Source organism: Callospermophilus lateralis, chromosome 20 (genome assembly GCF_048772815.1).
Source record: "Callospermophilus lateralis isolate mCalLat2 chromosome 20, mCalLat2.hap1, whole genome shotgun sequence".
Taxonomy (NCBI): domain Eukaryota; kingdom Metazoa; phylum Chordata; class Mammalia; order Rodentia; family Sciuridae; genus Callospermophilus; species Callospermophilus lateralis.
Genome location: NC_135324.1, coordinates 19,985,336 through 19,997,125, shown reverse-complemented (window position 1 = coordinate 19,997,125; position 11,790 = coordinate 19,985,336). Strand labels below are relative to the sequence as shown.

The following is an 11,790-nucleotide window of genomic DNA, read 5'->3' as shown; positions in this document are numbered from 1 at the left end:
CAGTGTGTGTTGTCTTGGGAACCTCCTCAGTGTGTGTTGTCCTGTGAACCTCCTGAGTGGGTGTTGTCCTGGGAACCTCCTGAGTGGGTTTTGTCCTGTGAACCTCCTGAGTGGGTGTTGTCCTGGGAACCTCCTGAGTGGGTGTTGTCCTGTGAACCTCCTGAGTGGGTATTGTCCTATGAACCTCCTGAGTGGGTTTTGTCCTGGGAACCTCCTCAGTGGGTGTTGTCCTGTGAACCTCCTCAGTGGGTGTTGTCCTGTGAACCTCCTGAGTGGGTGTTGTCTTGGGAACCTCCTCAGTGTGTGTTGTCTTGGGAACCTCCTCAGTGTGTGTTGTCCTGTGAACCTCCTCAGTGGGTGTTGTCCTGGGAACCTCCTGAGTGGGTGTTGTCCTGTGAACCTCCTGAGTGGGTTTTTGTCCTGTGAACCTCCTCAGTGGGTGTTGTCCTGTGAACCTCCTCAGTGGGTGTTGTCCTGTGAACCTCCTGAGTGGGTGTTGTCTTGGGAACCTCCTCAGTGGGTGTTGTCCTGGGAACCTCCTCAGTGGGTGTTGTCCTGTGAACCTCCTCAGTGGGTGTTGTCTTGGGAACCTCCTCAGTGGGTGTTGTCCTGTGAACCTCCTCAGTGGGTGTTGTCCTGGGAACCTCCTCAGTGTGTGTTGTCCTGTGAACCTCCTCAGTGGGTGTTGTCCTGGGAACCTCCTGAGTGGGTTTTGTCCTGTGAACCTCCCATGCTGGTTTTCGTACAAGCCTGGGTTCTACAGTCGAACTCTGCCGACACCCTGTCTTCCTGGGGTGCGGTGGGAGTGTTGAATAGGGATTTCTACGGCAGTTCTGGGCCTTCTGTGGGTACAGGTCAGTCTTTCTCATGGAAATGAAACCAGAGGCCTGGGCACGCCACTGGCGATTTCTTCTGTGCAGGTTGAAACTTGCTGTGGGCAGGGAGGCACGTGGGTTTGTGACCAAGGAGCCTTGGGGACACCCACTGTATGATCTGAAGGACTGGGAGGGAGACCGCAGCTGGCTGCCTGCAGGTCTGCGAGGGGAGTGTGACTGTGCTTCTGGAGCTGGCGGCCCTGGAGTGGATGGAGGGACGGCTCTTCCACCCACTGTGCCTCTGGAGCCAGAGTTGTTGGTTTGGGGATCTCAGCTCTTCTTGATTTTTATTGCTCTCTCAAAAAACACTGGACGAGGGTTTAAAGAAACTGTTTGAAATCTTTGTGCTGTTTTTTTCCCATTGAATTTTAGATCAATAATAGAGTTTTCTTTGCAGTGATTAAAAAACCCTGTCTGACAGTTCAAACACCTGAACGCAACTGGTGTAGAAATTTTCAGGCAAGACAAGGTTTTGATGACTTCTTCTTGGGTGTCAGGGGAGCCCTTGGGTGACACGGGAAGCATCACCAGGTTCCCCTGCTTCCCTGGCCATGGCCAGATGCTTCTCCTTGGGGCAGCTCAGGTTGCTGTTCCTGGTCCCCCACTTGCTTAGCTGCACAGAACAATCTGGCCGCATGCAGGAGGCACGCAGGGCCCCACCCAGGGCTCCTTTCTAGGCGTCTTTGGGGACTTCCTCTCCTCCTTGGTGCGGAGGCCTCTGTCTTCCCAGGACGTGTCTCAGGGAGAAGATGGCTGTTTCGTGTGTGGCCACATCATCTTGTGTCCAGCAGGGAGCTGGCGGAAGTTCCCAGCGTCCAGAAGATCATGCCGGTTGAGACTGCAGGTGTGGGGGGTTTCCTGGGAACCCCACATGATACCCTGCGCCCTCAGCACCCTTGTGACCGGCACCTGGAACTGCGGAGCAGCCAGGGGATGTCTGGCCTGCACAGCCCTCTCGGGAAGGCCCACGGAGCCTGGTGTTGGACAGGTGGAGGGCGTGTCCGCCACGCTGTCAGCACCTCAGGTTGCCCCAGGACTTTGATCTGGAGTCAGCGGCAGGCGGAGGCTCCCACGGTCCCCCACAGCCGCCCCCTCGGCCCCTTCCCCTTGCTGTTCAGCAGGAGGGGCCTCCCCAGCCCTCGTCCCTGTGGCACTCAGAGGTGGAGGGGGTGAGCCAGGCCACCTGTGCCCACACTCCAGGACCTCAGGGGAGCACACGACCTGTGTCCTGTGGTGCTTTCTCCAGCTCCTGGGTGCTTCCTGCCTGGGTGCTGGTAAGCTTGGTCTTCAGTGTAGCAACCTGACCCCACCAGCTCTGTGTGTCTTGGTGTCTCCCTCCCAGGGTGGGTGTGGGGTTGAGCGGGATCCTATAAAGTGCTTGGCACGTCCCAGGCCCCGGGAGCAGGAGCCGCTGCTGTTCCTGTGCAGGGTCGTGCACTGCTCCAGAGACCTAGGGCATCGGCAGGGTCATGCCTGGGAACCTGGCCCCCAGGGCCCTCCTGCTCCAAGTCCTGCTGGTGCCACACAGCACCCCTGACCTGCGTCTCTCCTCCCGAGGTTTCATCGGCCGTGGCCAACGCGTCTGAAGCACTGGAAGGAACGTCCATCCGTAGGCAGCTCAGAAGTTCTACAGTAAGCTCTGTTCTAAGGTGACGGTGCGTCACCCCTCTGTCCAGCGCACCCACGCAGTGCACACCACCCTCACCTCAGTCACACTGTCACCACTACCCTCCGGGGCCTCCACCACCAGGGCTGCGTGCTCGTTTTCTTGATTCACGGATAATGGCCCCAAAGGCAGGAACAGCCCTGCTGGCAGTGGGAGTAGCCAGCGCTTCCTGAGGGGAAGGTGACGTTCTCCATGGGGGCAAACGGCTTCTGCTGAGGTTGCCCAGACCTTCAGCGGGAGCTGTCCTCCACAGTGGGGAAGGAACAGGAGCATGTGCAGCTCTCCTGTCACACCTCAGGCTGCAAAAGTGACAGCCACAGGGACACAGCGTGGTGAGGAGCAAGGCACGAGCAGGAGGCGCGGCAGGTGGGGCTCACTGCTGCATGGGCCAGGCACGCGTGTGTCCCTGGGACCAGGTGGCCATGACCTGACGGCGTGTTCCGGATTCCATAGAACCCTGTCCCCGCCAGGCCTAAGCTCCAGCCTGCAGCTGACTGCTCACAGCTGGGCCTGGACACAGCCTTGTCCTGGGGCAGGAGCCGCTCACAGGGGCCCTGGTCTCAGCTGCAGCTGGGCACTGACCGTGGAGACCTGTGCCTGCTCCTCGCTGGCTGGGGATACTGGACATGTCCTTGCCCGTGTCCCTGCCCTGGCCAGGGGGGACTCCGCATCACACCCCTGCCGTGTTCTCTGTGCAGTCGGCCCCCGTGACAAGGACAACGAGGAGAGGCAGAGTGTCGCCCTTTCTCACGGCAGCGGACACTGCATAGCTGTGACACCAAGCTCGTGCCCTGGGCGCCCCCTGGTCTCCAGAGTCCCGTGAACTCCGATCCTCCTGGTCTTCGCTCCTGCAAGGCCCTGTCCCTGTGCTCAGCAGACCCTGCCAGCCTAAGGAGTCCAGGAGCGTCTGGGTCTGACTCTGTGGCTGCACCCAGTCCCCAGCGTCTGGGTGACAGGACAGGAGGAGAGCCGGCCAGGCCAGTCCATGGTGGGGAGATGCTGGCCACAGATTACCTGGGATGTCAGCATTCTGGCCACCGAGAAGTCCAGGGAGAGGCACCTAATAAAACTGGAAGGGTAATAATAAAAAGGATTGCAAGGCAGTTAAAGTCCAGGGCTGGCGAGGCTCAGGAAGGATGAGAAAGGGTGATGCAAACAGCAGCCCCCACCCGTACCACCCAGGGCTCAGGAGGGCGGCCTGTGGCAACGCTGCCCTGGCCTAGCAGGGCCCTCATCTCCTGACCCTCTCCCCTCCAGAGAAGACACCCCACAGGGCCCGCTGGGAACACAGCACCGTCTTCCTCCCCAGCACCCGCCATGTGGATGATCTACAGCTGTCATTGAAACATTTGTATCCTCACTTGTCCCGTCCAAACACTGAACGCTGATTTAAAGTTGAGTAAGACAGCTGTTTTAAACCACTCAGTCACTGCTTCTAACCGTCTTTTATAAAGAGTTGGATTAATTATTAAAGCAACAGATTATTTGCCTGAAGATGAACTGCTTGGCTTGTGGACGGCCTGCTGTCCCCGTGGATCAGAAGCCAGAGCCGGCGGGTGGGTCTCAGCTCTGCTCTGCCTGTGCAGCCCCCACCTGCTCCAGGTCCCCAGACCGCAGAGGGCTCCCATGGAGAGTCCCGGCAGCCACCCAGAAACCCAGCAGACATCTGAGCACACCCCGTCACTCTGCGCCAGGCAGCCCTGGGAGGCGCACTTCCCAGCAAGCCCTGGCCCAGGTCTCTGCCCTGTGAGGTGCTCCTGGGGTCCTGGGGATAAAGCCCCTCTGCGGCTGTCCTGAAGCAGCGCTCCCAACCAGTCCTGCTGCCACCCTGTTGGGAAGCGAGATTCTCTCCTGCTGTGATGAGACCACGATTTTCCTTCAGTGTGCAAGAATGCAACTGGCACTTTCAAGGTCCACACACGGAGGATTCTTACAGAGAACTTGGGCCATTCTGTGACAAGCTGACAGCCCGCCATGCCATTGGGGAGTCTCCCCACACCCCCAGCCGCAGGTTCTGGGTCTCTCTCCTTGCAGTCTGTGGTTGTTTTGGACTTTATACTTCAAAATGCAGGGTAGACGTCCACACCCACCAGCCTGAGCTGCCTAACTCAACCGTTTCCCAGGAAAAGCCCTTCTGAGGTGTGGGCGAACGCGAGGCTGCGTCCGGCTCTGCCGTGGGTCTCTGCCCCTTCCCCTGGAACGTCTTCTTTCCAGGGTCTCCCAGCCTCTGCTACCAAAGGCCAGGGCAGAAAGGAAGTCACGTCTCTGCCACGGGCATCTAGAGGCCCGGGCAGCAGAGGGCTCAGGGTGGCTCACGCGTGGGGCTAGTGGTGACAACAGGACAGTGTCTGTGCGCGGCCTCAGGTCCTCTTCTGCCTCTGTCTCCCTCCTGATGGGCAGGACCTGAGCTGCCGGGAGCAGCCACCTCTGCTCTCCTGCTTCTTCCTGTCCTGTCTGGAGTTGTGTGGCCGGGCTCTGCGCGAGAGCCTGCCCAGGGCTGTGCGATCTGCACTGCAGAGCGTCTGTACAGTCAGCAGGGTACGAGAAGGAGGACTTTCACTCATTGACTTTAGTCCAGGCTGGTGGTCCGGACGGGGCTCCAGAGCCGTCACTGACAGTGCTGGCTGCCCACACTCCTGAGCACCCAGTGTCCACGCTGGAGGACCCCAGGGCTTTCTGTGCAGCCACAGGTCCCCAGTGTATGGCTTCTCTGGGCCTGGCAGCCCGCTCAGCTGGCACCTGATGGACAAGGCTGCAGGTGACACCCAACCCAGAGGCTTTCTACCAGTGACTGGGCCTACAGGCCCCCTCCCCTGGGTGGGCAGATCTGAAGCACAGATTGGATTTAGCATGTCAAGCTGTTCGCTGTTGACCTCCGCAGGGTGTCTGTGTGTGCTCATGCATATGTGTATTTACTTCTGTTTGTGTGAATAAATCTGTATTCATGTGTGTGCATGAACATGATATTCACACAAACATTTACGATCCATGTTATATTCTTTTTAACATCTCTGATATCTGGGGGATTTTTTAGTAGAATACTATTTCAGTTCAATAAATTCCAATATTTATAAAACTCAAGAGCTAATGTTCTGCAGGGTATGTAAGAGCAGCAACATCTTTTCATGGGTCATCCCACTGCTCCAAGGCCATGCTACACATGCTTACAGCTGGAGTTGACCCCTGTGCCCTGCCCACACCCACCAGACACCGCCCATCCCCTGGGACTCAGAGCAAGCCTCAAGTGCTCCGAGGACAGTCCTGCCTCTCCAGCCGAGGCCCAGGGTAATCGCGGTTGGGCGGAGGGGCTGGAGTGCCGCTCAGTGTTAGAATGTGTGCTTAGCAGGTCAAGCCACGGGCAGACCTCAGCACCCAAAACAAACACACAACCAAAGTTTGAGTCTGTTCCTTCCATGGGCAGCAGCCAGAAGGCGAGGAAGGATGGCACTCAACTCCTTACGACTGCAGAAGGATCTCTCTTTGCTTTTGGATTTTTGTGAGATTGGAAGCAAAATCCTCTTGAGATCTCTGCTCCTCTTACCTGTGCAAATACCTGAAGTTGTTGAATTTACTCATGTGCCAGGGGCGGGGAACATGGTGGGAGTAGTGCATAGCCGTCCCTGACTCCACAGGAGCAGAGGGGGCTCTGGCTGGGGTCCGCGGGGAGTGGGACGCTCAGTGTCAGGTGCTGGCCCTGTTTTCTTACCCAGATTCCAGGTCACGCAGACGTCTTTCTGCTGGAGAAATGAAGGTCCGGACACAGGGAAGCATTTTTATTTAACAGGTATGCTTAGCCTGGAAATAACCAGAGGAAATGAGGAGTTTCTTAAGAGCCCCACTTCTGAGAACCAGGCACCTTGCCACGAGTCTCCAACAGACCATGTTCCTGGGTGTGCTGTTCTGTGGGAGCACAGGGTCCTGCTGCAGGGACCCTGGGCCTGGCAGACAAGAAGTCCCCTGCTGCCTATGCAGAGGGGCCGATGCCAAGGGAAGGGCTGCTGGCTGAGGTCAAGTGACACCCTCTGTGGCCTCCGTGTGACAGAAAGCAGGCTGGGCTTCCAATGCCCAGGGACGGGGGCTTTTGTGTCTGCCTGAGCCAGGAATCTGATCTATTTGAGAATTCTTGTGCCTTAAGAATAATGCCCCAAAGGTGTTAAACGAGAAAAAAATATGCATGATCTGACGTTAAGATTTATGGGTTTCAATGTAAAACAATCCAGGGGGAAGGTTTAAAAAATTAATTTGTTTTCTAAGCAGCAGAATGTGGCGTGTTGGAGACGCTTAAGAATTTCAAACATGAGGGAGCTTGCTGAATGGAGAGGCCATTCATGTGAAATAGAGGATCAGAGATGAGAACAGGTGGGGGAACTTAGATTTTGTTTTTTGTTTTTTTTTTTTTTTTTAATGAAGACTACGTTGGAAAATTGAGTTTTGCTTTACTCACACAGGAGCAGTAGGAAACCAGCCTGGCAGCCTTCGCTGTGCTAAAGAGCCCTAGATTTGTGATATTGCAAGTCCCTGGTGCACCTTGAGCACAAGACACCGTGTGTGTTTGCAGACAACCAACAGACCCAGCTCTTCCTGAGCGATGCACGGAGGAGCCGTCTCTGAGAACACCCCTGCTCCCAGCTCTCCTCATCACACTCAGAGCCCGCCCCCGCACCTCCCCGCACCCCGCAGCTCTCAGGCCCTTCTGGGGCCCTTTCTGCCCTACCCTTCCTCCCCAGGAGCTGCTCCCTCATCAGATGCCGTCCTGCAGGAGAGCGACACAGCCCTCCAAGCACACCGCTGCGGGTCCCCTTGGAACAAGGTCACAAGCGTCAGACACATATCTCCCCCCTGCTTCATCCTAGATGCTCACAGCAGCACAGGAGGAAAGAATATTTAGGCTGTGTTTTGTTAAGACAGGCTTCTTCTGTCAGGCAGAAGAGCAGGCAAGGGCTTGTGTTGCTGCCAGACAATTGGCCACACAAGAAAAATGGCCTCGCAGTTCCTCTGACAGCTTTATTCTCGTGGCTCTGGCCGAAGAGTAGCAAAAGGATTGCAGAGGCGCTGCGTGGAACGTCACACCCAGGTTCAGGAAAGTGTCCGCTGGCTGCAGGATGAGAGAGAGGACGCAGGGAGGGAACGGGGCTCCAGTGACCTCAGTCACTCACTGCCTCGTTTCTGTAGCCAGATCCGGCTCCCTTTCTGTGCTGGGTCTGGGGCTCTGTTTCCTGGAATAGGGAAGAGCCCCGCGCTGCCCGAATGCTGGTGTGGAAGAAGCAGCTACCAATCGCTCTGCGGCTGCCTGCCTGCCCCTGGTCCTGGAGAAGACTCCGGCAGGTGTGATCTGATTTATGTCAGGCCCCGCCTGTGGCACATCTGTCTGGCCCATTCATTAGCCAGCAGAGCCTCCTCTGGGCCTCCTGATGGATGCCTGTGACTAACGTGGAATGCCCTGTCCACTCGGGTCCTTCCAACAACAGGCAACCGTGAAAGACCCAAGTTTTCTGTTCTTTGAAGCAGAAAAAACAGAGTCGGGGAAGGACTTTCTGGATGACAGACTGCTAGGTAGGCTCACCGCAGCTCATCCCTGTCAGCCAAACCCAGGGCCGGAAATCCTCCCGCTGGCATTTGTGCATAGGAAACTCTGCAGTGAAGCACACAGGGCAGAGCAACACGGGCCGCCCGCTGCGGGATTCCTGGCATGCACCGCGGGTCTCCTAGGGTCCTGCCTCAAGGCTGCGGGACTGGTGCTGGGTCCCTGCAGGTGCCCAATCCACAGACACCAGGGCCTAGAGATGGCATAGCACCTACAGGCACCCTCCCGCGTCACCTGCACCCTCCGCATGCTCCAAACATCTCTAGGTTACTCATAATGCCTGACACAATGTACGTGAGGCAGAAATAGTCATTAAACTGTATTTTTTTTTAGGAAACAATTACAGGAAAAAAGTGTCTGCCAGCTTCAGTACAGATACAGTTGTTTTTACAAATACTTTCCATCTGTGGTGGGTTCGGTGCCAGACGTGATGGGCTGATGCCAAGTGCTGCCGGTACCTCCTTTCCCACAGGCCTACCTCATGGATGTGCGCATAGAACCCAGTTCCTGGACACTAAGATGCAGTCTCAGGCCGGGACTGGAGGGCCGGAGCCACCCCGTTTCCCGGAGCATCAGGTGAGCTCCTTGATTCTCTAGAGGTCTGAGAACCCGTGTCCCCCGCTGTGAATCAGTGCCCAGTGTCTCTGCTCTTGCGTCTCACTGCTCTGCAAAGGCCCTGGGTCTTCCATCTCCGCCCTAGCCTAAGGTGCCGGTCCCTTCTGGAACAGCCCTTCCCCTTACGTCTACCCCTTTGGGACTTCACCATTTGTACAGAATTGGACTGGACGCCCCGGTCCTGCTGAGTGTCAGTCTGTTCTGTGGGGACCACTTCTGGCACCCAGTGTGTCCTCCAGGTCTCTGGTAGCTTGTTCAGCAGTGTGCGTCCTCTGCGCTTCTGAGGGTGGGCTCTGCGTCTGGTTTATCTTTGGGCCATCTGGAGGTGCAGCTGGGAAAGGTTCATATGCTGGTCCATGTCCTCGTGGGGATGGGTTTGTAGAAACTGGCATCTTCAACTCAACAATGGAGAGGGAGCCTGGGGAGGGGAGAGATGGACCTAGCACAGGGTAGGGAGACAGAGCCCTGCAGGCACAGGGGGAGTGGGGCAGCAGGGCAGGCACAGGGGGGAGTGGGGTACCAGGGCAGGCACAGGGGGAGTGGGGCAGCTGGGCAGGCACAGGGGGGAGTGGGGTACCAGGGCAGGCACAGGGGGAGTGGGGCAGCTGGGCAGGCACAGGGGGAGTGGGGCTGCAGGGCAGGTAGAGGGGGGAGTGGGGTACCAGGGCAGGCACAGGGGGAGTGGGGCAGCTGGGCAGGCACAGGGGGGAGTGGGGCTGCAGGGCAGGTAGAGGGGGAGTGGGGCAGCTGGGCAGGCACAGGGGGGAGTGGGGCTGCAGGGCAGGTAGAGGGGGAGTGGGGCAGCAGGGCAGGCACAGGGGGGAGTGGGGTACCAGGGCAGGCACAGGGGGAGTGGGGCAGCTGGGCAGGCACAGGGGGAGTGGGGCTGCAGGGCAGGTAGAGGGGGGAGTGGGGTACCAGGGCAGGCACAGGGGGAGTGGGGCAGCTGGGCAGGCACAGGGGGGAGTGGGGCTGCAGGGCAGGTAGAGGGGGAGTGGGGCAGCTGGGCAGGCACAGGGGAAGTGGGGCAGCTGGGCAGACACAGGGGGGAGTGGGGTACCAGGGAAGGCACAGGGGGAGTGGGGCAGCAGGGCAGGCACAGGGGGAGTGGGGTACCAGGGCAAGCACAGGGGGAGTGGGGCAGCAGGGCAGGTAGAGGGGGGAGTGGGGCAGCTGGGCAGGCACAGGGGGAGTGGGGTACCAGGGCAGGCACAGGGGGAGTGGGGCTGCAGGGCAGGTAGAGGGGGAGTGGGGCAGCAGGGCAGGTAGAGGGGGAGTGGGGCAGCTGGGCAGACACAGGGGGAGTGGGGCTGCAGGGCAGGTAGAGGGGGAGTGGGGCTGCTGGGCAGGTAGAGGGGGAGTGGGGGCAGCAGGGCAGGTAGAGGGGCAGTGGGGCAGCAGGGCAGGTAGAGGGGCAGTGGGGCAACAGGGCAGGTAGAGGGGGAGTGGGGCAGCTGGGCAGGCACAGGGGGGAGTGGGGCTGCAGGGCAGGTAGAGGGGGAGTGGGGCAGCTGGGCAGGCACAGGGGAAGTGGGGCAGCTGGGCAGACACAGGGGGGAGTGGGGTACCAGGGCAGGCACAGGGGGAGTGGGGCAGCAGGGCAGGCACAGGGGGAGTGGGGTACCAGGGCAAGCACAGGGGGAGTGGGGCAGCAGGGCAGGTAGAGGGGGGAGTGGGGCAGCTGGGCAGGCACAGGGGGAGTGGGGTACCAGGGCAGGCACAGGGGGAGTGGGGCTGCAGGGCAGGTAGAGGGGGAGTGGGGCAGCAGGGCAGGTAGAGGGGAAGTGGGGCAGATGGGCAGGCACAGGGGGAGTGGGGCTGCAGGGCAGGCACAGGGGGAGTGGGGCAGCTGGGCAGGTAGAGGGGGAGTGGGGCAGCAGGGCAGGTAGAGGGGGAGTGGGGCAGCAGGGCAGGCACAGGGGGAGTGGGGCAGCTGGGCAGGTAGAGGGGGAGTGGGGCAGCTGGGCAGGCACAGGGGGAGTGGGGCAGCAGGGCAGGCACAGGGGGAGTGGGGCAGCAGGGCAGGCACAGGGGGAGTGGGGCAGCTGGGCAGGCACAGGGGGAGTGGGGCAGCAGGGCAGGCACAGGGGGAGTGGGGCAGCAGGGCTGGTAGAGGGGGGAGTGGGGCTGCAGGGCAGGTAGAGGGGGAGTGGGGCAGCTGGGCAGGCACAGGGGGAGTGGGGCAGCTGGGCAGGCACAGGGGGAGTGGGGCAGCTGGGCAGGTAGAGGGGGAGTGGGGCAGCTGGGCAAGTAGAGGGGGAGTGGGGCAGCAGGGCAGGCACAGGGGGAGTGGGGCTGCAGGGCAGGTAGAGGGGGAGTGGGGCAGCAGGGCAGGCACAGGGGGAGTGGGGCAGCAGGGCAGGCACAGGGGGAGTGGGGCAGCTGGGCAGGCACAGGGGGAGTGGGGCAGCAGGGCAGGCACAGGGGGAGTGGGGCAGCAGGGCAGGTAGAGGGGGGAGTGGGGCTGCAGGGCAGGTAGAGGGGGAGTGGGGCAGCTGGGCAGGCACAGGGGGAGTGGGGCAGCTGGGCAGGCACAGGGGGAGTGGGGCAGCTGGGCAGGTAGAGGGGGAGTGGGGCAGCTGGGCAGGTAGAGGGGGAGTGGGGCAGCAGGGCAGGTAGAGGGGGAGTGGGGCAGCAGGGCAGGTAGAGGGGGAGTGGGGCAGCAGGGCAGGCACTGGGGGAGTGGGGCAGCTGGGCAGGCACAGGGGGAGTGGGGCAGCTGGGCAGGCACAGGGGGAGTGGGGCAGCTGGGCAGGCACAGGGGAAGTGGGGCAGCTGGGCAGGCACAGGGGGAGTGGGGCAGCAGGGCAGGTAGAGGGGAAGTGGGGCAGCTGTCAGGTAGAGGGGGAGTGGGGCAGCAGGGCAGGTAGAGGGGGAGTGGGGCCGCAGGGCAGGTAGAGGGGGAGTGGGGCAGCAGGGCAGGTAGAGGGGGAGTGGGGTAGTTGGGCAGGTAGAGGGGGGAGTGGGGCAGCAGGGCAGGCACAGGGGGGAGTGGGGCTGCAGGGCAGGTAGAGGGGGAGTGGGGCAGCTGGGCAGGTAGAGGGGGAGTG

General features: G+C 60.3%; 1 protein-coding gene across 1 annotated transcript in view; it reads right to left on the bottom strand.

Annotated features, from left to right (window-relative positions):
- Window positions 1–2,535: 2,535 nt before the first annotated feature.
- LOC143638419 (uncharacterized) overlaps window positions 2,536–11,790 on the bottom strand; it is a 17,835-nt gene continuing 8,580 nt past the window's right edge. Inside the window, exon 3 of the mRNA XM_077106267.1 lies at window positions 2,536–2,710. Coding sequence (XP_076962382.1) covers window positions 2,536–2,710 — 175 coding nt within the window. The remainder of the gene's footprint in view (window positions 2,711–11,790) is intronic.